The sequence below is a fragment of the Neomonachus schauinslandi genome, chromosome 5 (assembly GCF_002201575.2).
Source record: "Neomonachus schauinslandi chromosome 5, ASM220157v2, whole genome shotgun sequence".
NCBI lineage: Eukaryota > Metazoa > Chordata > Mammalia > Carnivora > Phocidae > Neomonachus > Neomonachus schauinslandi.
In genome coordinates, this window is record NC_058407.1 from 57,733,307 (window position 1) to 57,757,125 (window position 23,819).

Genomic DNA, 23,819 nt, shown 5'->3' on the forward strand with positions numbered 1-23,819 from the left:
GCGTGGCGAGCAGGAGAGGGCCTTGCTGGAGCGGTGCTGTGCGTAGCTTGGGGCCCTCGAGGGGCTCGGGAGTCTCCCACTCCAGGGAGGGGGTTGATAGGGCTGATGCTGACTCCTCTGGGGGACTGGGCTTTTAGGGGCTGAAGGGAAGAATAAAGAGGGATCCCCTGCAAGGGGATCCCTCACTAAGGGGATCCCCATTTCCGTGGCGGAAAAGATGATCCGGTGTCATCCCTTTCTTTCCTAATGTTCCCAGTTTTCAGAGGAAAGGCAATGCCAATAGCAGACATCCTTTGTAGGATTTATTGGAGTGCGAGATTTGCATCCTTCGGGGGGCGATGGGGGGGGTAGCTTCCACCTCCATCTGTACACAAACAGCCCTTCCCCCAAGCCTCCTGCAGGAAGTGGCCGGGAAATGGCAGCTGTGCGTTTGCTGCTGCGTCTCTTGTTGTTTTGAAATGTCCATTTTAATCAGATTTGGTTTCATTTTCTGAGGCCTTCTGGGCAAGCTTGGATCCTGCCAACCATGTGGTCTTGGGAGTCCTTTCGTTCGACTTTTTTTTTTTTATAAACTTCATTTGTCAACTGGAAGTGTAGTCACTGCAGTTGACTCACTGAATCCCCATCTACCAACCCCCTCCTCCCACTCCAGAGCATCTCTGCCTCCCCGCCTGGATTTTGTTTTTTTTTTCCTTGAGCTAGAGGTCATAGAGAAGCAAACTCAGTCATCCACCAGCCCCGCTGTACTTTGAATACTAGTGATGCAAAATCTCTGAGCAAAGAGAGCCGCCAGGAAGACTTGGGCTCTTTTGTGGCATGAGAGTGACTTTTTAGGGTCCTGCTTAATATACTCTTTAAGTGTATAACTCTGTATTGCAGAGCACCTTGTCAAGTGAGCTTGTGAGATGAAGAAGGGTAGATTCTGAGAAGTGGAAGAAAAGGGAATGGAATTTATGTGTTGGGGTAGGAACTGATTTGCAGAGTGAAGGTGATGGGCTTATTCCTCACTGGTGATTCTAGCCTAAGGATAGTCCCTGTGGGAAGCCTGTTAGTTGATGTAGGGTGCTGGAGGGTTTACCTTCTGCAGAACCAGCTGTTGAGAGTTAGCTGTCATGTGACTTACTCTTCAATCCATAAAAGACATCTTCTCGTTACCCTTCTTGGAGAGTGGTGAGCTTTTTTTCCTCTATTCTGCACAGAGTCATGTGTTCACATTGTCCCTTTCTCCCACCTGATAACTGCAGAAGATTTCTACTATAGCATATAGTGATAGACTGTTTGTACTATGTCCCCAGGCACTTTGTTAGACACTGGGTTTGGTTAGAGGAGTTGGCGACAGGATTTTATATTTTGAGAAGTGACATATTGAGATCATTTGGACTATCCTAAAAACTGCTTGCTTAAGGCTGGCATTTTTATCTTTTCAGTATTTTCCAGTTGCAAACCTCCCACCTGAATTGTAGATTCTAGATTAGAGGTCCAGATAGGAATAGTTGGATGTATTATTATGTGACAGCAGCATCATCACAGTTAAGATAGCATTGTTGCTGTTTTCACTGGAGCTGTTGGGGTTGATATTATGGAAGTAATAAAAACAAGTCCAATGTCATTGTCCTTTTTCTTGTCTCTGCTTGATTGGTTGGTTCTTTTGAGTTGTTTTCTGATAGGGTTGATTTGACACTGATTTTAAGTTCCCCTTTCTTCAACCTTTGTTTACTAAGTTGGGGACCTGACAGAATAGTAAATTGATTTTCCCTGTTGAGGGTTAAGAAAAGTGAAGGCAGGGGCGCCTGGGTGGCTCAGTCGTTAAGCGTCTGCCTTCGGCTCAGGTCATGATTCCAGGTCCTGGGATCGAGCCCCGCATCGGGCTCCCTGCTCCGCAGGTAGCCTGCTTCTCCCTCTCCCACTCCCCCTGCTTGTGTTCCCTCTTCGCTGTCTCTCTCTCGCTGTCAAATAAATAAATAAAATCTTTAAAAAAAAAAAGTGAAGGCAGGAAAAAGACCACTCTAAAGGAAATAGAAGTTGATTTTGAGAAAGTAGATTTTGATTCATTTGGTACATGATTAATCAGAAAGCTGAATGAAGCAAACTTTTCCATGTCCTTCTTATAAAATGGATGCATTTTTCTTTTTCTTTTTTTTTTTAAAGATTTTATTTATTTATTTGAGAGGGAGAGAATGAGAGACAGAGAGCACCAGAGGGAAGAGGGCAGAGGGAGAAGCAGACCCCCTGCCGAGCAGGGAGCCTGATGTGGGACTCGATCCCGGGACTCCAGGATCATGACCTGAGCCGAAGGCAGTCGCTTAACCAACTGAGCCACCCAGGCGCCCTGGATGCATTTTTCTATCAGAGCAGTGGATTTCTTAGTATTGAGTGTTTTGTTTTTGTTTCCTTCATAAAGGAAATAATTTTGAGGTATAGAGAGAACTAGGTGGGTTGACCTCAGAGCCAGTCAGAAATCTAGAATGCCCTGAGAGGCTCATCTTGCAGTCTTGTGGTTCTGGAATCAGGTGTTGCCAAGAGAGAAGCAAAGCTTGTTAGGGTGACTGTGTCTTGCTGCCATTGACCTTTCTGATTACCTCTGAAGAGGTTTGCTATATTATATTCTTTTATTGTTAAATCGTGTAGAAGTTAGTCCAATAATTGGTATGATGTTTGACCTTGTTTCTGATGTGTACAGTAAGGCAATAATGCCGAAGTTTTTGTCTTAGGACATAGAGTGAAGTATAAAACTCAGGAGGTATTTCCTGGGGCAGATAGTCTTCCTAATTTGTTTCTTGAGATATGGATGTCTTCATATTCCCCATAGCCCAAGAATAATACTTTATCAGCATAGTTGCATATGGGTCAGAGGACTTTATTAAAATAATCTCTACACCCAACATGGGGTTTGAACTCAGGAGCCGGAGATCAAGAGTTGCATGCTCTACTGAGCTAGCCAGGTGCCTCCAGAAGGACTTTTTTTTTTTTAACCAGCTTGTTGGTCCGTATCATTTTGAAATTTATGAAATTCTGCACAATAGAAAACCTATCTTTGATGAGCTCTGGAGATTGTTCTTAGATTGGGTCACTGGCAGTAAAAGTAGCATTGTGTTAATATGTTAATTAGTGTTTTGTCCTTCTAGTTACAGAGAATAATTAAGAGGGCATTTTACAAACTAAAAGGATAATCTAACCTTACCAAAAATTGATCAAAAAACTAAGACATGAGGGTTCTTAAGAGAAAGGTGGTCTCACTACTTTTGGTCTACTTGGGTTGAACTCTCCATGACCTGTCTCACTAAATGGGATTCTTAACCCGCTTGCTCAGCTCAGGGTTTTTTTTGGGGGGGGGGCGGGGGGAGGTGGGATATCTTCTTGAAGGAAAGGGTTGAGTCCTTAACTGTTAGAACTGAAATTCTGAGAAACAATTAGGGCTGAACGAGGGAAATAACCTTGTTACAACCTCTGGAATGTGGCTTTAATGTCCTGTAATTTCAGAGGCATTTCCATTCCTCTGACAGTGAAGTGACTAGTGAGAACTGTGGCAGAAAACCTAATCTAGATCATCATATATCCTTTATTCAGTCAACACATATTTTAAAACCTATTGTGTACCTTAAGTGTTCAGTTAAATCAAGCAAAACATTTGACTAATTTAGAGCTCAAATTTACTGCCCCTTACATTCTCAGTACTTCTCTGTTTCTAGGCCTTGTTTTCTGTAGGGGACAACTGTCTAAAATATGTCAAGATTTGGGGCCTCTCTTCCCTCTAGAAATTGTTACCTCTGTGAAGAATGAAGCTGAATTTTTGGGTTCTCTGAGCAAAAACCACAACTTTTATTGGATGAGTAAGCTGGCAGTGGCAGAAAAGATAGATTTACTCATTCATTTGTCTAGGTATTTCCTTCGGTTCTTTTATGTACTTAGCCCTAAATTAGGTGCTGGACATATAATGGTACAACATAATATCCAATTGATGCTGTAGAACCTACACAGTTTGGAAGAAGTAAGAATGGAGAACAATCATCTTTGTGTTCTGAGCAGCCTAGACGTGGCAGTTGTCTTTGAGTAGCCGCTCTTAGATTATGTAGTCTTTTTTCATCATTCTCCTACCTCATTGCCCTGACTATGAAAGGGGGTTAAAGAAAGCACATTTTGAGAGAATGAGCCTCAGTCCGTACATGCTGTAGGCTGTCAGAGTTCCAAGGGCAGATTGTTACCAAGGCTGTCAGAATGCGCTGGAGAAGACATGGGTTGGCATTTTGAACTCTGTATTGGTGGAGGAAGACAGCTTCTCTAGGAAGGGATTTTTAGATATAAAATTCAGAACATCTTTTAACTCCCTCAGGGTGTGGGGATAGGAACTGGGGAATGGGGCAGCTTTTTATTATAGCAAGATTTTTCACCCTTGGCACGAATGCTATCTTGAGCCAGATGAGTCTTCGTTGTGGTGGGCTCTCTTGTGTATTGCAGGATCATTAGAAACATCTCTAGCTTCTACTTACTAGATGCCAGTAGCATATACCTTTCAACATTACTAAATGTCCCCAGAGGCAAAATCACCCCTGGTTAGGAACCACTATATGAGAGTATGGTTCGTGAATCCAGAGATGAGTAGAGTTGAGAAATATCCTTTATAATATTCACAATTATGGAGCTAAAACATAGTGGTATGATTTATTTACTATACAGTAAAATTGGCATTTCCTGTTTCATAAAGATAAACATTTGAAAGCTCTCCCCACCTCTTCCCTCCCCCCTCCCAAATGTAGGAACCTCTCTATTTTTGGAACTTTGGTATACTGTATGGGAGGAATGAACCAAAGAGCTGCAGATACTGCCAAAGTGTCTGGCTGGATGGTTAATGTGTCTTGTCTTTTGGGGTTAGCCTCAGAAGTCTTGAGTGTTAGGATTGGCCAGGGCACCTGCAACAGTGTTGAAATCTGTAATACTTATTTCAACACTTGGTGCATTGTCAGCCTTTTTGTGTTAAAACCATGTCACAGGTCCACAGAGTAAGTAGCTCTTCAATTGGGACTGAGAAAAACAGCCTTATTTGGCCATGTGGCAAGGGCTTTACTGCTTCAAGCTCAAGGAGCAATGTCCCTTAATTCTTACAAATGAAGCACAGAGTCTCTTAGGAGATCCATTTACACACTATTGGGAGTGGGCTGGGTACTGGCCTGATTGTTCTTCCTGGTCATGAGAGCTGTCTGCTATTCTGGGGGTTGGGCGCTGACTGATTTCTTTTTTTTTTTTTTTTAAGATTTTATTTATTTGCGAGAGAGACAATGAGAGACAGAGAGCATGAGAGGGAGGAGGGTCAGAGGGAGAAGCAGACTCCCTGCTGAGCAGGGAGCCCGATGTGGGACTCGATCCCGGGACTCCAGGATCATGACCTGAGCCGAAGGCAGTCGCTTAACCAACTGAGCCACCCAGGCGCCCTGATTTCTTTTTTCATTTGGCCAAAATCCTATTAGTTCTAAGGGAGATATTCTCCTTTGCTTTACCTGTTCTCCTTAGTAGGAGGGAGGGCATAGATGGGAGGTCGTAATTTACCTTCAGGCATTATTGTGAAAAGCATCTTGGGTAGGAAGGTTAAAATGAAATAACCCTGGGTTTATTGCTTAGAATAGCTCTCCACATTTTTGCATTGCCATAAGTGATCCCATAGTTAAGTGCATGTGAAATTAAGAGTCAAGTGTAAGGAAGTGTGGCTGGGAGGATTACTCCTACTTTTGTAGTACTGGTAATGGTTTTGGGGTTTGTGTGTGTGTGTGTGTGTGTGTGTGTGTGGTTTTGTTGTTGTTGTTTAAGATTTTATTATTTGAGAGCAAGAAAGGGGGGAGTGAGGAGGCAGAGGGAGAGAGAGAATCTCAAGCAGACTCTGCTCTAAGTGCCACTCAGGGCTCCATCCCACAATGTTGAGATCATGACCTGAGCCAAAATCAAGAGTCAGATGCTTAACTGACTGAGCCACCCAGGCGCCCCCAGTAATGGTTTTAAGTTATATTTATATTTTGATCTTTTGGGTCTGGTTATCTTTTTATCCTCCCAGGCCCTGGAGGTGGGTACTAAAATTTTTACTAATGATGAAACTGAGGCTCAGCAATGTTAAGTAACTTGTCCAGGGTCACAGAGCTAATGGTAGTAGAGCTGGGATTTGAACGTAGAGCCCACTATGTTGTGCTGTTTTCACTGTACAGCACAAAGAGTATTTTATATTTCTAGGAAGCTTCTTGTCAATGAAGTGATTGTGGTTCTGATGACCCTTCAGTAGAGGCTAGTGGGGAAACAGACCTCAGGCACTAGATAACTTCCCATTCCTTTTACTTAACTGATTTCTGTGAGCCATCCATTTATTCTTATTAGTATGTAATTTATGAGACCGGAAATGCTGTGCTTTCCCAGAGTAGCAGAGAGGAGAAGGTCACTAGTTTGCTCACAGATTCAAATAGAAAATGGAAAAATGAACTGTGGCCTGTCATTGAGTGGAAGGATATAGTTTGGTGCACATAGGAGAGAAGGTGTATATGTCACACACATGGGAGGTGTGGCTGTGCATAAAACTGGGGAAGGGAAGAGGTGGGGATCAGATGAGATTGGCTCTCCAGGAATAGCATTTCTAGGACTTCCGAAATGAATTATTGCATGTCCTCTTTACTCTGTGATGTAAGCTTTGGAAGGAACCTAACCTAGAGGATTAGGGAATGAACTTTCCTCCTTGATGTCTTTCATTTCAGAAGCTTATTATTCCAAGATGCTTATTTTTCGGACCCCTTATTACTGAGGAGTGGCCCTTGTAGGATAGGAAAATCCTCCGAGATCCTGAGGTCTTTCTCTGTAGAAATCCAGTTTCTTTGATGCTCAGCAGGTTTAGCTCTGATGCTTATTTTAGAGTGAAGATGGGAAATCACTCGATCCTAAAAACTTCTTCCCCTTATGTCAACAAAATATGAATTGCTTTTATTGTTTTTTTTTAATTTCAGTTAAAATTGATAAAAGTAAAGACAGGCTATTTAGCCTAGAAAATCTTATAGCTATCATGTCATAAATACAGAGTTTTATATTTCTTTTTTTTTTTTAAAAGATTTTATTTATTTGACAGAGAGAGAGAACACAGGGAAAGGGAGAGGGAGAAGCAGGCTTCCCTCAGAGCAGGGAGCCTGGTGCGGGGCAAGATCCCAGGACTCTGGGATCATGACCTGAGCCGAAGGCAGACGTTTAAAAACTGAGCCACCCAGGCGCCCCAGAGTTTATATTTCATGTTCGGAACACCTAATGTGTCTAGTTTGCATCATCTAGCATATTTAGGAACATGATTCTTACAAATCTTGGGCAGTGGTCATACATGTTCTTAATCTATTTATTTATTTATTTTTAAAGATTATTTATTTATTTGATAGAAAGACACACAACGAGAGAGGGAACACAAGCAAGGGGAGTGAGAGAGGGAGAAGCAGGCTCCCTGCTCGGCGGGGAGTCTGCTTCTCCCTCTGACCCTCCCCCCTCTCATGTGCTTTCTCTCTCTCATTCTCTCTCCCTCAAATAAATAAATAAAATCTTTAAAAAAAAAAGATTTTATTTATTTGAGAGAGAGAGTGAACGAGAGAGCACATGCGGGGTGGGGGGGAGGCAGAGGGAGAAGGAAAAGCAGGCTCCCCGCTGAGCAGAGAGCCCAATGCAGGGCTAGATCCCAGGACCATGGGATCATGACCTGGGCCAAAGGCAGACGATTAACCCACTGAGCCACCCAGGCGCCCCTGTTCTTAATCAATTTATTCATTCTTTAAACAGCTTTACTTCTGATTTTTTTTAAAAAGAGGTTATTTAAAACATCATCTAGGTCTTTTTTTTTTTTTTTTTTTAAAGTGGGAGTTTCTTTTTTTTTTTTTTTTAAAGATTTTATTTATTTATTCATGAGAGACAGAGAGAGAGAGAGACAGAGGCAGAGGGAGAAGCAGGCTCCCCGCGGAGCAGGGAGCCCGATGCGGGGCTCGATCCCAGGACCCCGGGATCATGACCTGAGCCGAAGGCAGACGCTTAACCGACTGAGCCACCCAGGCGCCCCAAAACATCATCTAGGTCTTATTGCCTTATCTTGGGAGCTTGATAAAGAAATCTTTCTACCTGAGTTCTTCTGCCCTTTTTAAAAACATAGTAACCCAAGGAGTTGCTTTTTCTATATGAAGATCATGTTTCTTACATATCAAATTAGTATGCACTCGTACATCATATGTTTCTGATTGATATGTCAGACTTAACCAATAATTCTGGCTTCTGCTTCCTGTGTTTCTTCCCTTTTATCTTCGTCAACTATATTCTGACCAAGGACTTCATTTCTTCTCATTCCTAGTACTGTATCACCTCATATTCAGGACAGGGTGAAAAGCTTTTTAACCATACTACCCCTCCAAGGAGCCACTACCTTTACAAATGTAAGATGTCCAGCTATTCTTTCCATGACTCTTTACATTTAAGCTACAAAACCAAAACACTAGGAAGTAACCATAATAGGTATAACAGAATAATATTCCTTGGGACACCCTCTAGTCAGTTTTCCAGCTCTGACAGGTTTCTGAGTTGTGTTCTTAGAAAACCATGAAAAAGAATAGAAGTGTTGCTGGATGATTTGAGTTTTGCCATTATGGTCACCTTTCCTAAACGTATTCTTTTCAAATCCCTTTGTCAAGGTAATTGCTATCTTCTTTAGATGCCTAGGGCTATGGATAGGATAACATGGAAATTATTTAACTCAAGTATAATGATAAAACAAAGCAGCATATGTATCAAATATGCTTTTTCTGCCAATACCCCCATCTCCATGACTTCTTATCAAAAAGATGGCATTGAGAACCTTCTGTGGCCCATGGAAGTGGGACTCTGGCCTTACCTTGAGGGGAAGGAAAACTAAAGGATGGAAAAGATTAAATGTTATAATAGAGGGTTAATAATATCATATCTAACATAGAGGGATAACCTGGACTAGAAGTTAAGAGTGTGGGGTTTACACAGGGGGAAGATTACTCCAGGCTGTAGGGTCATTGCCCAGGTTACGGGTATATTTCCTCCTCCTCTTCTCTTTTTTCCACCTGTACTTCCTGAAATACCCCCCAATACATAGGTAGGAGAAGGGTAAGTAGAGGGAAGGGAGGGGGCATTCCCTCTAGAAGATTCCAGGTAATATAATCTTGTTTAACCGCCAGTGTTTTTTTTTCCCCTCTCTCTCCCCTCCTACAGAAATGGAGGCAAACGACCATTTTAACTTTACTGGCCTTCCCCCTGCACCTGCTGCCTCAGGACTGAAACCCTCTCCCTCCTCAGGGGAGGGCCTCTACACTAACGGGTCTCCCATGAACTTCCCCCAGCAAGGGAAAAGTGAGTGTGAGGGCCACATGGCCTGGGGAGGGAGTGGGCATCCTTCCTTTAGAGCAGGTTGATGGGACAAGATTTGGCTCCCCTCTGGGCTAGCTACCTCACAACAGGTCTTTTTTCCTGCCAGGTGGGGAGGGAGGAAGTAAATCCTCAGAACTCCAGCTGCTGGAGAGAAACCAAGTTTCTAAGAATAAGTTCTAGGGATTTATGGAAGCAGCACTCTTAGTCTTGACTTAGGTAGGAAGGGGTTAGAAAAACATACTGGCTTTTTCATCTTGGTCTGCTCTTCTGTCAGCCCTGTTCCCTGGCTACTGCCAGAGAGCGGTGAGGTGGCTACTGCTTCCGGTACCCACTTCTGGACCCGTGAGAGAGAGAAAGGTCCGGCCCTCTGAAAAGCTGTTTTTAAAGGTTAGAGAAGCCAGCCCTAGGATTGGGGGTGGAGGGGTTGGGTGAAGGTTGGGATGTGTTTGCCTTTAAATTTGTGTAATAAGAGGGCAGATACTTGAAGTCTGTGCCACCCCTGTCCTTGAGAGTAGGAGAGAGGGACAGAGAGAGTTTTTACTTAGGTCCCTAGAGAGAAGCATCTATAATTCCAGACGGAAGTATTGCTGCCAGGATCAGGTCTTTTCCTGGATTTGGCTTATCAGTTGCTCTGTACATTGCTCTGCCAAGTACTTCTCTAATCTTGCTTGGATTTCAGGTACTTTATACTTGGAAGCAGAGAGAAGCCCAAATGCTTCCTCCTTCCCTACAGCAGAAAAATACTGCCATAGGCACTTAACCACCTCTGCCTTCTCTTCTCCCTAAGGGGGTTGCAGATAGATAGAAGCTCCTTTATTTCACTGGAGGACCCCCTCCCCCTCAGTTTCTTTAGTATCTTGGTTCCTTTTATTTGAATTGTCCTCCAGTCCAGAGGTTACCATTGGTGTTGAGACCTGAAGTCTGTAGTATTGGTCATGCAGTCATTTCTCCCCTGCAATATTACCCTCCAGTTTCTATGGGGAGGGGCCAAGCCCAGCCTTCTGAGTTGGGATCTTGCCGCTGTGGTGACTGCAGATTCTATTCTTAGCCCAGCACAAAGTGCTGGATCTGCATGTGCCAGTGAGGTGGAGGCTGTCCCTTCTGGTGCCACTGCAGGGCCAAACGGGCTCTGGGGTAAGGGGGGCCTGGAGAATTCAGTCATGCCACTCCAAGGGAAGAATTCCTCTAGGGAGTGAGGGTGGAGAAGAATGCAAGTCACTGTAGGGAGTCTGCAAGCAGCTTCATTTAAAAAAAATAAAAAGCCCTGAGCATCAGCAGCAGCCAGCTCTCTACTGGTCGCTCCTGTGATAGGCCAGGAGAGCTCCCCAGCCCCCTACTCAGCAGCCTCAGAAGCAGTTGCTAAGCTTACATCCAGGAGCATCTGGGTTTGGTGTTCCCTGGAGACTGAAAAGCTATAAATATAGCAGAGGGGGAATCCCCCTCCCCTTCACCTTCCCTTTTTCTAGTCAGTGCTGTGCTTTTGATAGAAGTGGTAGAATTTCTTGCATACATATCTGTAACTGACCCTTTTCCCTCTTTCTCTGCCAGGTTTGAATGGGGATGTGAATGTTAATGGCTTATCTACTGTATCTCACACTACTACTTCAGGGATTTTGAACTCTGCTCCCCACTCCTCCAGCACCTCACACCTCCATCACCCCAGCGTGGCCTACGACTGTCTCTGGAACTACTCACAGTACCCATCTGCCAATCCTGGCAGCAACCTCAAGGACCCACCCCTTCTCTCCCAGTTCTCGGGGGGACAATACCCACTCAACGGCATCCTTGGGGGCAGCCGGCAACCTTCATCCCCAAGTCACAACACTAACCTTCGGGCTGGGAGCCAAGAGTTCTGGGCCAACGGTACCCAGAGTCCCATGGGGCTTAACTTTGACTCACAGGAACTGTATGATTCCTTTCCTGACCAGAATTTTGAGGTGATGCCCAATGGACCCCCTAGTTTTTTCACCTCCCCACAGACTTCTCCTATGTTGGGATCCAGCATCCAGACCTTTGCACCCTCCCAGGAAGTAGGCAGTGGTATCCATCCTGATGAGGCGGCAGAAAAGGAGCTGACATCAGTTGTGGCAGAGAATGGCACTGGCTTGGTAGGCAGCCTGGAGCTGGAAGAAGAGCAGCCAGGTATAACTCTGGGTCTGTGAGCTGGGCTGGGAGAGGAAAAATGGGGCTATGGGGGGCAGTGGCTTTTTGAGGTGAGGAAAACTTGTCTTTCCAGCTCTCTGCAGTGGAGGCTGATTTGCATGTTGGTGATTAGCAGAGCCAAGTGGCTGGTGTTTTTGTGGCAGCAGCACCAGCTCGTGCGAGTGGGAGTGCAAATTATTTCAAGCTCATGCAGAGCTGCTGGCCTGGAGAGGGCAGGTGGGCGAGCCCAAAACAGCCCCAACAGACACCCTGCATCGAGAAGGGCTTCTTCCAAAATATAGGAAGGGGTTGGGGCATTAGCAGAGGGCATTGAAGCCAATTTGACTTGACTATGGCAAGGCCAGACTGGGCTGCTAAAGTGGGCTGAGCCCTAGTAGTGATTGGCACCTGAAGGAGGGAAGGAAGCAGGCATAGCATAACATTGCTTGTCTACTCAGTTTCCTGTTGTTGTTGTTGTTGTTGTTAGCATTGGTACATATGACAGTCCCTCTCCTCTTTTTCCTCAAAATTTATAAATGCTTATTTTGGCATTGATTCCAAATATAAGGGCGACCACCCTATAAAATCACAGGATATTTTCTCTGTTTACCACCTGTTCCCACTGGATGGGGAACATAGCTGAGAACATGATGGGGTTCTTGTCTCAGACCCTGCTCTCCTTTCCCCTCTCTTTACCTGCTATAGGGTTTTATTAGCATTGCTCACTAGAGTATCTTGGTATGATTGGAACCCAACATAGGACTGATACTTAGGATTACTGAAGAATGAACATCCCACTAGCAAAGACTGCCTGCCTACTACAGCTGAATGAGCCAGTTGAAGGCACTGATTTTGACTTTTGCTCTTTTCTGGGATTTCCTAGAACTGAAGATGTGTGGCTACAATGGCTCTGTCCCTTCTGTGGAATCATTACACCAGGAGGTCTCAGTCTTGGTCCCTGACCCCACAGTGAGCTGCTTAGATGATCCTTCACATCTTCCTGATCAACTGGAAGACACTCCAATCCTCAGTGAAGTCTCTCTGGAGCCCTTCAACCCTCTGGCACCGGGTAGGCTTAGAGGCTGGCTCCCTTCAATTTGTCCATGCAAAAGGTAGCCAGCTTCTATCACCTAGAAGAGATAGTAAACCAGGGAAAGTATTGAGGAATTTGGAGCATTGGGGCCCAAATCCAAATAATCCTGTGGCCGACCACAGTTTCATCCCACTGGCTGACTAGGCCAACTGCACTCTGAGCTGAATTGGTTCATTTCCCAGGTTCTCTCCCAGTGTTCCTTTTGGCAAGGAGCCCTGGGCTGTAATAAATCACTGGATAAGGACTTATTACCACACAGTTGGGCTGTTTGGGTCTAACTATCTCTAATAGAGATTTCTCTAATAGAAAACTGTTGCCAGTGAACAATTACCTTTTGTCCCACTGAAATATAAGAAAGGCCGATTTTAAGATGGATGCTAGAATTTTGTGTTGATCTTTGGGTTGATATTGAGCCAGTGCTTTGCCCTTCATTTCTACTTCAAGCCTTTACAATCCCTATAGCCTGGTGACTTTACTGTTTCAGGGAGAGAGTTGTAAAATTTCCTTAATTTAATATTAGAAAGAACCTTAACATGATGTGAACTAACTAGAATTGGGATATAGTGAGACCAGTATTTCTTAAATCTTGTTTTCTGATTTTTCCACCTCCTGAAGAGCCAGTGAGTGGAGGACTCTATGGTATAGATGACACGGAGCTGATGGGTGCAGAGGACAAGCTGCCTCTTGAGGACAGCCCTGTGATTTCTGCCCTTGATTGCCCTTCCCTCAATAACGCCACTGCCTTCAGTCTCCTGGCAGATGACAGTCAAACTTCAGCCTCTATCTTTGCCAGCCCCACCTCTCCACCTGTCCTTGGGGAGTCTGTCCTGCAAGGTAAGTGAAGAGAGGTAGGACAAAGAGTCTTCGGCCTGAGAACAGGTGAGATAACCAGTTCCATAGTTAGGGTCTTAGGGGTGGGTGCCTTACTGGGAGGAGAGGGGGCTATCGTGGGACTAAAAAAAGGCACAGGCTGCTCACTCTGACTTCTGTCTGCCCTGTGCCCAGAACCTGTAGGACTTGGAGTTTGCAGTAAAAAGGCGGCCAAAGGCCTTACTTATTGGCTCCAGGTAAAAGGTACTTCACACAGTGAATACAGCAGCTTTTACCCTTTAACCTTCATGAATGGCTGGGGAGGACAGCCAGAGGCTACTTCATGTTTTCCAACCCTAGGGAAAAGTCCTCTTAAGTAACTCTGTTTAGCTTAGTCCAGGTTTGACTGAGTAGATTCTCTTGTTTTGTAGGACACCATTTTTCCTTACCCATTTTGTCCCTTTGCATTCTAGATAACAGCTTTGACCTGAATAATGGTAGTGATGCAGAACAGGAAGAAATGGAGACTCAGGCTTCAGACTTCCCACCACCTCTGACCCAGCCAGCCTCTGACCAGTCATCCACTATTCAGCTCCATCCAGCAACTTCACCAGCAGTCCCGCCAACAGCCTCCCCGGCAATCTCCCTGGCAGTTTCGCCAGCAGCCTCCCTGGAAATCTCTCCAGAAGTCTCCCCAGCGGTTTCGCCAGCAGTCTCCCCGGAAATTTCCCCAGTCATCTCCCCAGCAGCCTTTCCAGCTGTCTCTCCAACTTCCTCAGCAGCCCTCCCACCAGTCTCCTCAGAAGTCTCCTTGACAGGCTCCCCAGTGACCTCCCCAAAAGTGTCCCCTGCAGCTTCCCCAGTAGCTGTCCTCCCAACAGCCTCCCCAGCAGATAAGGATGTCAACACCTTCCCTGAAACCACCACTGACCTGGAAGAGATCACTGGAGAAGGAGTCACTACTTCTGGTAGTGGTGAGTGTCCAGATTCTGTTCCATTCCTAGCCAGTTTAAAGAAAAGTTTTTGTCCTGTGTGGCATTTAGCCCTTCCCTGCTGGCCAGTTTCACTGTTTTGCTTGAATTCTTAAGTTGGGTATCCCCTATCTTCCTCTCAAGGTGATGTCCTGAGGAGACGTATTGCTACCCCAGAGGAAGTTCGTCTTCCCCTCCAACATGGGTAAATGCTCTAGTTTGCTACATACATTGACCTTGACAAATTTAATGAATGACTTTAGGAAGAAGGGAAGAGAGGTCATCTCATTTGAGATGGAGAGGAATGGGCTAGGCAAGAATGGATTAAAGGACAGTTATCTGCAATGATAATGCCTGAGATTCTTAGGCTTTCCTCCTTCTCCCAAGATCTGCCTCCCCTCACCTATTCTTTCCTCACCTTGTGGCCATTCGGATTTTTGCTCCAGGGGCTGCAGCTGTTATCTTTTCCAAACCCAGCTGGTGACCCTAGAGCTCAGATACTCAAATTAGCTGACGTGTTTTATATGCTTAGAGAAGGGATAGCAGTGAGTGGGGAGTGGCTAAGACTTGATGAATTGGGATTTTTTTTTTTTTAAATGCTCTTTGGCAAGGTAAGGACAGGAACAGTATGTGACCAGAATGAGCAAGCCAATTGACACCAAAGGCCTCATAAGAATGACTGCCTTCCTGATTGTCCCCACCCCCACCCCTCTAGGCAACTTGTGGTCACCAAGTCTGAGTTCTGCTTAAAGTTTTGAGAGAAAGATAAGGCTTAGTCTTAGAATAATCTGTTTCTCAGAACACAGAGTTCCTTACTAAACCTTGGCCTACAGAGTCATTTTATGGAGTCAGCAGCAAGTTTATCCTTCTGCTTGCCCCCCCCCCGCCCCGTCTTTTCTGCCTTTATTCCAAGTCTTCATCCTCTTCATCGGAAACCCAGCAATTGCCTTGAATGGCATTGGGGGGGGATTCCTGGCTGCTCATCACACTGACCTTGTAAAGGCAGGGTGGAGGTCTTCCTGGACCTGTGCATTTGGTGTATTGCTACCCCCACCCCCCAGGCCCTGAGAGATTTGTAGAGCTCAGGCCTGCCTGCCTGCCAAGCTTGTGTCTTCCGCTGTGTTTGCATCTACCTGCAGTTCTAGTAAGATAGATGCTGGGAGGGTCATCTCTGGGCTTGGCTCCTGGGATGGCTTGGCTGTGGGTAGGGGTGTGACCTGGCAGCAGGGCACGTGTGCTTCTCTGGCAGGTGGCGGAGAGAGGTGCGCATCAAGAAGGGTAGCCACCGATGGCAAGGGGAGACATGGTATTATGGCCCCTGTGGGAAGAGGATGAAACAGTTTCCAGAAGTGATCAAGGTAATGTAGCTTTCATGGGCATTTTTTTTTCTTTGTAATGTATGACAAAGTCTTTACTTTCAAATGATTATCAGTACACCAAGTAGGAACATGTATACAAGTTTTTGAATTCTATCATCTAATTAAATTTTGATTAAGAGAAAGTAAAAGCAGCCCGAACAATATATACTAGTATTCGCTATTCTACCCTTAGCCAGAAAGGATGATTTAAGGCCGGCTACGGCTTCACACGTTACAGGAACTATTTACTACTTTTTCATAGAGAAAGCCCCTGACCTTCAAGAAAGCTTTAGGGAAAAAAAAAAAAAATTAATCCCTTTCTGTCTTTAAACAGAATTTTTTTTTTTTTTACTACATCTAAGAAAGAAAAAGTACTGATATATATGTTGCTTGAGCTAAAAGTCATAGGAAAACAGACAACATATACACATTAAATTTCTAAGAAATATGAGGTAAAGGGAGAAAATCTTTGGATAAGCTCTTCGTTTGTACAAAGCAGCTAGATTTGCTATTCTCTAAGAAGTGAGGGGACCTACTACATAATATACAGAAATAATTTAATGCCTTTTCACAAGGATGTAACTACTCAAGCTTTGCTGAAGCTTCGTATTCCATTTCATGGGCATTTTAATGGAAGCACAGACTCCTTTCTTGGGCCCAGGGGCAACAGGCTAGCATTTTCTGCTCTTTGGCCTGTTCTGTTTGTGCTATTGCTGGACAAAGGCATGATAGGGCTGTGACTTCATTAATGCCACTTTGCCTCCTCCTTTTAGTACCTGAGCCGCAACGTGGTACACAATGTACGCCGTGAGCACTTCAGTTTCAGTCCCCGTATGCCTGTTGGAGATTTCTTTGAAGAGAGAGACACGCCAGAGGTGCACACCCCAGGGTTAAATATGCTTTTGTCTCTGAGAAAGAGTCGGTGGAGAAGCTGTAGCTTCTTGTGGGGTTTGGAGGGTCTGGGGCATTTAATGATTCAGAGGATATGGTGGCTTGCACCCTCACGTTGTAATAGTCTTCTTCATTACCTTAGGGCTTGCAGTGGGTACAGCTCTCAGCAGAGGAGATCCCATCCAGGATTCAGGCAATTACTGGGAAACGGGGCCGACCTCGAAACACTGAGAAGGCCAAGACTAAGGAAGTCCCCAAGGTGAAACGGGGACGAGGTCGGCCACCCAAGGTCAAAATCACTGAGCTGCTGAATAAGACAGATAACCGCCTCCTAAAGAAACTGGAGGCCCAAGGTACAGTGGTGTCTCTTATGTTAGGATTCTGCTTGCTCTGTGAAGTATTGGAAATGCGTTTTTTTGTTTGTTTTTTTATTTTAAGATTTTTACTTATTTATTAGAGTGAGAGAGAGAGCACGAGCAGAGGGAGAGGGGGAGGGAGAAGCAGACTCCACTGAGCAGGGAGCCCAATGCGGGGCTCGATCCCAGGACTCTGGGATCATGACCTGAGCTGAAGGCAGGTGCTTAACCGACTGAGCCACCCAGTGCCCCTGAAGTTTTGGAAATGTTGAGGAATTACTAATGCCTGGGTTTCCCAGGAGCATGACTGACATTAATTATCTGGAAAGAATGAATCTGAATCACCTTCCCCTCCCTAGAAAGCAGCACCAAGTTCCCAGCACTTTTGTGGTACTTCAGCAACCTGTTTCTTCTTGAATTGCTTATACTAGTGGAGCTTTGGGTGGTCGGTCCCCAGACGTTGATAGGGGAAAAGAGGGCTTCCATGTCCTTTCTTGCCATTTTTCAGCTCCTTGGCTTATTGGTTTGGGTTGTGCACTTTACCCTTACTCATTGCTACCATCACAGAGGTTCAGAATTCACATCTGAATCCAAAGATAATTGGCACTGTTTTAATGGATAGACAGGTAGGAAATGTGTAATTTTTCAGCAGATATTGCATTTACCCTGATACAGTATGAAGAGTTTGAAAAAAATTGGAGTCTTCTCACTCCTATTCAGAGTTGCAGCTCTGCCACATTCTGACCATATGACCTGGAGCAAGACACTTACATTGTACTAGAAGCCTATACTGGGTTATCTGTAGGTAGTATCTGTCTAACTTAGGGCGTTGCTGTATGGACGTGGTGGTGTGTCCATGCCAGAATAGAATAGGTACTATCCTATCAAAAACATCAATTCTAACACACACTGTTGTTTTCAGCATTCCACTTCAATATTCAGTCTTCCAAAAGCAGAGAAATTTATATTTTTTTGGTAGAGCAGGGCATAAGAACTGAGCATAAGCAATAGCTATGTCAGTGTTGATCCGATTCTACTGAGGTATCCGTTATTTGAGCCCTTTCTTTCTGGCACATTCTTTTTAATTGGTGCTTCCAACTTTGGAGACCACCCTTTTTCCCTGGCAGTTTGGTTTTGTTTTCTTTCTCTGCTCTGAAATCAGTCTGTGGGTTGCTGCCCCTGCCAGGTAGCCTGGGAAGGAGACAGGTTACAAGGCTATTCTGTCATTGCGGCCTCTTAAGACCCCTTCTAAAGTAGTCTAATCTGTTCCAGGGGCTGGGACTTCTGGGCAGGAGAGTTTTGAGTTCTTTGTGCTACCCCACAGCAGGTGTCTCTTCAACATTTTTCTCCCCAACATGTTATTATGTATACCAAAAAACAAAACTAGATTCTCCAGGGAGCTGCTTAGGAAGTCAGCTTTGTGACAGGAATGTGCTGCTCTGGATGCTGGAGATCAATCTGCCTGCCTCACTCTTCATTTCTCTTTCTGCCCTCACAGAAGCACTGAATGAGGAGGATAAAGCAAAGATGAATAAAATCAAGAAGAAGATGAAGCAGAAGGTACAACGAGGAGAGTGTCAGCCTACTATCCAAGGGCAGGTGAGGGACATCAGAGAGATTACACACTGGGTTAACTTTTCCTACAGTCCGCTTCATCATCTCTTCTTCCTTCTCCTACATTTGCCACCTCCCCATCTCCCCACCTCCCCTCATGTAGCAGCATACCTTCGTACCTGGAATTTGCGGCGGGGGCGGCGGGGGGGCTTGATTTAGAGAATTGGGCTTGTTCAAGAATCATGTGGGCATCTCCAGGGTGAGAGAATTGATCCATTGCCAACCCCTCATCCCATCTCTCACCTCTCCTCCCCAGCACCCTTGTCTGTTTTTGAATCCTAGCCCAAGCAGAGATGCTTTCAGAGTTTGAGGAGAAATGACTTCCCTTATGGTTTACAGGCCAGAAACAAGCGGAAACAAGAGACCAAGAGCTTAAAGCAGAAGGAAGCTAAGAAGAAATCCAAGGTAGGTGCATGTACACACAAGTACAACTTTGAAGTCACCAAACTGATTCTGCAAGACATATATGAGTTGGTCTTGTTTTATAGCCACGCTTGTGGGCTCCTGAAGGGTGGGGGGGCGTGGGGACCAGGGAAGGGTGGTGACTGGAATCTTTATGGAACTCTTGGTCCCTCTCTCCTTTGGGTGAGTAGGCTGAGAAGGAGAAGGTAAAGACAAAGCAGGAAAAACTGAAGGAAAAAGTGAAGAGGGAGAAGAAGGAGAAGGTAAAAATGAAGGAAAAGGAGGAAGTGGCCAAAGGCAAATCAGGCTGTAAAGCCGAAAAAACGCTGGCCATGCAGAGGCGCTTGGAGGAGCGGCAGAGGCAACAGATGATCTTGGAAGAGATGAAGAAGCCCACAGAGGATATGTGTCTGACTGATCACCAGGTAGTGAGGGGAGAGTAACAGGTCCTGGGTCCCTGGGTCCTGGAGGGGCCAGTTATGAAGACATTTCCACTAAAAGAAGAACCTCCTAGATATCCAGACTGTTGCCTTCAGGTATGTTTGAAAACCGTACCACTTTTATCCTTACAGCCCCTACCTGACTTCTCACGCATCCCTGGTCTGATCCTGCCCAGTGGGGCCTTCTCAGATTGCTTGACCATCGTGGAATTCCTGCACAGCTTCGGCAAGGTGCTGGGCTTTGACCCCGCCAAAGATGTACCCAGCCTGGGGGTCCTGCAGGAGGGACTCCTGTGTCAAGGCGACAGCCTGGGTGAGGTGCAAGATCTGCTGGTGCGGCTCCTGAAGGCTGCGCTCTATGACCCTGGCCTGCCCTCCTACTGTCAGGTGAGGGCCTTCCCCAGGCAGGTTGGGAGGGCCTGGGATCCAGGGCTGTGTCTCAGTTTTTCTTTGTCTTTAAGTTAAACACACAAAAGTCCCTCCCTGAAGTGATCAGGACAAGTGAAAGGAGATCTGGTTTCTTCCTGTTTATGTTTTCCTTATATTTTTCCCTTCTGTTTTTCTTCCTGACTTCCCTCTGCTTATTTTGTTCATTTTCCTTTATTTTACTCCTTTTCTTTTGTACCTTTCCTTTGTCTTCTCTCGTCATGCGTTAGCACTTTGATTCTTATGTCTTCACCCCATAGTTCTCTTCTAGTGTATTTTCTTGTTCCAGATTCACCCAACCTGTGTTATTTCGCTTTTTATCTTAACTCCCGTTCTGCTCTCCTCCAAACAGTCCTTAAAGATCTTGGGGGAGAAGGTGTCGGAGATCCCACTGACAAGAGACAATGTATCTGAGATCCTGCGCTGCTTCCTCATGGCATATGGAGTGGAGCCAGCCCTCTGTGACAGCCTGCGCACCCAGCCTTTTCAGGCCCAGCCCCCCCCAACAGAAAGCTGCTGTCTTGGCCTTCCTTGTGCATGAGCTCAATGGCTCCACCCTCATCATCAAGTGAGGGTCTGGGGTGGGGATGGTTACTGTATGCTTTGGTCAGAATGGGAAGGGGAAGGGTTTAGCCTTCCATAAATCCTGGGGTAATGTGTCCACTGCCATGCTCTGGAGATGCTAGAGCGACCTGGGGACTGGATCTTAGTACCTTTCCAGGGAGAATCTAAGCCTTCCTCTGCCATTTATCCAGTCGAGGCCCTAGGATGAAACTCCTGTTCAGCTGCAGCCCCTTTACCCTTGAGCCTCCCTTCTTTTCTGTTTGTGCTACCACTTCTACCTCAAAATCTCATTCCCTGTTCCTCTACAGTGAGATCGACAAGACTCTGGAGAGTATGTCCAGCTACAGGAAAAACAAGTGGATTGTTGAAGGCCGGCTCCGGAGGTAGGGGTGGGCAGAGGGTGGGGCCTAGAGAGGAGAGAAGGCGCAAAAGAGTAAAGTGTAGCCAGAACTTGCCCCTGGAACCGATGCCTGTAGCCTCTCCCCTGGGGTTGGGACCTGACCCCAGGGCTCAGGATGGCTTAGATTGCAGGTGTTCCGGGGCGCCTGGGTGGCTCAGTCGTTACGCGTCTGCCTTCGGCTCAGGTCATGATCCCAGGGTCCTGGGATCGAGCCCCGCATCGGGCTCCCTGCTCCGCGGAAAGCCTGCTTCTCCCTCTCCCACTCCCCCTGCTTGTGTTCCCTCTTTCGCTGTGTCTCTCTCTGTCAAATAAATAAAATCTTTAAAAAAAAAACTTAAAAAAAAAAAAAGATTGCAGGTGTTCCTTTTGTGGCAGTCTCCCGTTCCCCACCGCAGTTTTTCCCTTACTCTGTTTTAAGACTGAAAACTGCTCTGGCCAAACGAACTGGGCGGCCTGAGGTGGAGATGCAAGGGCCAGAGGAGGGCCTGGGGCGGAGGCGCAGTTCTCGCATCATGGAGGAGACCAGTGGCATGGAAGAAGAGGAAGAGGAAGAGACTGTAGCGACTGTCCATGGCCGTAGGGGGCGAAGAGATGGAGAGGTACTAGCCCCACACTGAGGACAGTGGGAGTTGGAAATAGATTATTTGTCTTTCTTGAATCTAATAATTCCCTTTCATTGTCCATTTGCTTCTTCTACAGGTTGATGCCACAGCATCAAGCATCCCAGAGCTAGAGCGCCAGATAGAAAAACTAAGCAAGGTACTGTGCTTCTAACCTCCCAGGATCTGGGGATGTGGGCTGGGAGAGAATTTATCACCTTGTGAGTTGGGCCCCAGATGGGATCAATTTTCTAGGGAAGCTGAGAGCCATTGCGCAGCTCCCGTGTATTGGACAGAGTCACTCTTTGGAAATGTGTTTTTTATACCTCTTTCTTTCCCTTGCCTACCCAGCGTCAGCTCTTCTTTCGAAAAAAGCTGCTTCACTCATCCCAGATGCTTCGGGCCGTCTCCTTGGGTCAGGACCGCTATAGACGCCGCTACTGGGTGTTGCCCTATTTGGCTGGTATCTTTGTGGAAGGAACAGAGGAGAGCTTACGTAGGTGTTTCATGGGAGCCTGAATTGAGTCCTATCTAACAGAGTTAACCAGTTCCTTTTTCTCTGTCAAGTCTTTTTGAGTTTCTTTCATTTTATGAGAATCAGTGTAGCATAGTGGTTAAGAGCACAGGCTGTGGGGTGAGACTTCCCACCTACCTGCTGTGTGCTTCAGTCTCTTCATTTATAAAGTGGGGATGATAATAGGTATACCTCATAGGGCTGTTGAGAGGATTAGGATGAGTTAATACTCTTAGGATAGTGTTTAACATCTATCTGGTTCTTAATAAATGTTAGCTTATGATTATGCTGCTGCTTCTTGATTACTTGGGAGAATAGTGTTTCTTTCCCGGACACTTGGTTCATTGGCATCTAAGTTGTTCCCAATTGAATCTCAAAGGGGCGGATTAAGTCCAAGAGAAAAAGAAAATGTCTATCCTGTATTTATATACCCTCTTTCCTTCCCCTTATGTATTAGTGATGCTTTAAACTCTTCACTTCTCTTTACAGTTCCTGAGGATGTGATAAAGCAGGAAACTGACTCCTTAAAAGTGGCAGCCCATCCAGCTCCCAGCCCAGCCCCCTTCTCCCTGAAGAAGGAGTTAACTGGCTCCAGCACCTCTGCCAGTACTCCTGCCCGGGCCCGAGGCCGACCTCGGAAAACTAAGCCTGGGTCTCTGCAACCTAGGCACCTGAAATCCCCTGGCCGGGGTCAGGGTTCAGAACAGCCCGATGCCCAGCTTCAGCCCGAGATTCAGCCCCATCCTCAGCTTCAGGCTCAGCCCCAGCTCCAGCCCCAACCCCAGCTTCAGCTCCATCCTCAGCCCCAAAATGGGTTCCTGGAGCCAGAAGGCTCCCCCTTGTCCTTGGGTCAGAGCCAGCATGACCTCAGCCAGTCAGCTTTCCTGTCTTGGCTGAGCCAGACTCAGAGCCACGGCTCCCTGCTGAGCAGCTCAGTCCTCACACCTGACAGCAGCCCTGGAAAACTGGACCCAACCCCATCACAACCCTTGGAGGAGCCAGAGCCTGATGAGGCAGAGTCCATCCCTGATTCTCAAGCTCCCTGGTTTAACTTCTCAGCCCAGATGCCTTGCAATGCTGCCCCTACACCACCCCCAGCAGTTTCTGAGGACCAGCCTACTCTCTCCCCTCAGCAGCCTGCCTCCTCCAAGCCAGTAAGTAGCCAGAATTAGTGGTAGGCAATTGACTTCATCTTGCCACAGGCTGTAGTGCCTGGGTGCGGGCTTGTGCTGAAGCTGGGGGAAGGGATAGGGCCGTTAGGGTCCTATAAATGTGAAAATGCCCTCATCTTGTGTTTCATCTCACAGATGAATAGACCCAGTGCGGCCAACCCCTGTTCTCCAGTACAGCTCTCTTCTACCCCCTTACCTGGGATGGCCTCTAAGAGACGAACAGGAGACCCTGGGGGCACATCACAGATTCTCACAGGGCTAGGACAGCCAAAACGGAGAGGGAGACCCCCCAGTAAGTTCTTCAAACAGATGGAACAGCGTTATCTAACCCAGCTGACAGCCCAGCCTGTCCCCCCTGGTGAGTGCCCTTGAGGTGGCATGGGTGAGAGTATAGGTAGGAGTGGCATCAGACATGGGCCATAGGATTCATAGCTGGTGTCCGCCCCCCCCCCCCCCCCCCCCCCCCCCATATGTGAACTCTTCACAGAGATGTGCTCTGGCTGGTGGTGCATCCAAGATCCTGAGACACTGGATGCTACGCTCAAGGCCCTGCACCCCCGAGGCATCCGAGAAAAGGCACTTCACAAACACCTCAACAAGCACAGGGACTTCTTACAGGAAGTCTGCCTGCGGCCCTCTACAGGTAAGATAAATACTTTGACCCAGCCTGAGCTAAAGAGCCCAGGGAT

At 46.3% G+C, this 23,819-nt stretch overlaps 1 protein-coding gene across 1 annotated transcript in view; it reads left to right on the forward strand.

Moving 5' to 3' along the window:
- Positions 1-23,819, forward strand: part of BAZ2A (bromodomain adjacent to zinc finger domain 2A) — a 29,422-nt gene that overhangs the window by 579 nt on the left and 5,024 nt on the right. The window contains 22 exon segments of the mRNA XM_044915383.1: positions 9,223-9,360; positions 10,927-11,520; positions 12,404-12,589; positions 13,229-13,447; positions 13,897-14,397; positions 14,539-14,599; positions 15,644-15,752; positions 16,526-16,627; positions 16,786-16,996; positions 18,498-18,598; positions 18,953-19,018; positions 19,207-19,440; positions 19,588-19,842; positions 20,234-20,377; positions 20,379-20,449; positions 20,754-20,828; positions 21,264-21,444; positions 21,545-21,604; positions 21,796-21,940; positions 22,448-23,112; positions 23,266-23,488; positions 23,618-23,773. Of these exon segments, the coding sequence (XP_044771318.1) occupies positions 9,225-9,360; positions 10,927-11,520; positions 12,404-12,589; positions 13,229-13,447; positions 13,897-14,397; positions 14,539-14,599; positions 15,644-15,752; positions 16,526-16,627; positions 16,786-16,996; positions 18,498-18,598; positions 18,953-19,018; positions 19,207-19,440; positions 19,588-19,842; positions 20,234-20,377; positions 20,379-20,449; positions 20,754-20,828; positions 21,264-21,444; positions 21,545-21,604; positions 21,796-21,940; positions 22,448-23,112; positions 23,266-23,488; positions 23,618-23,773 (4,495 nt within the window). The 5' untranslated portion in view covers positions 9,223-9,224.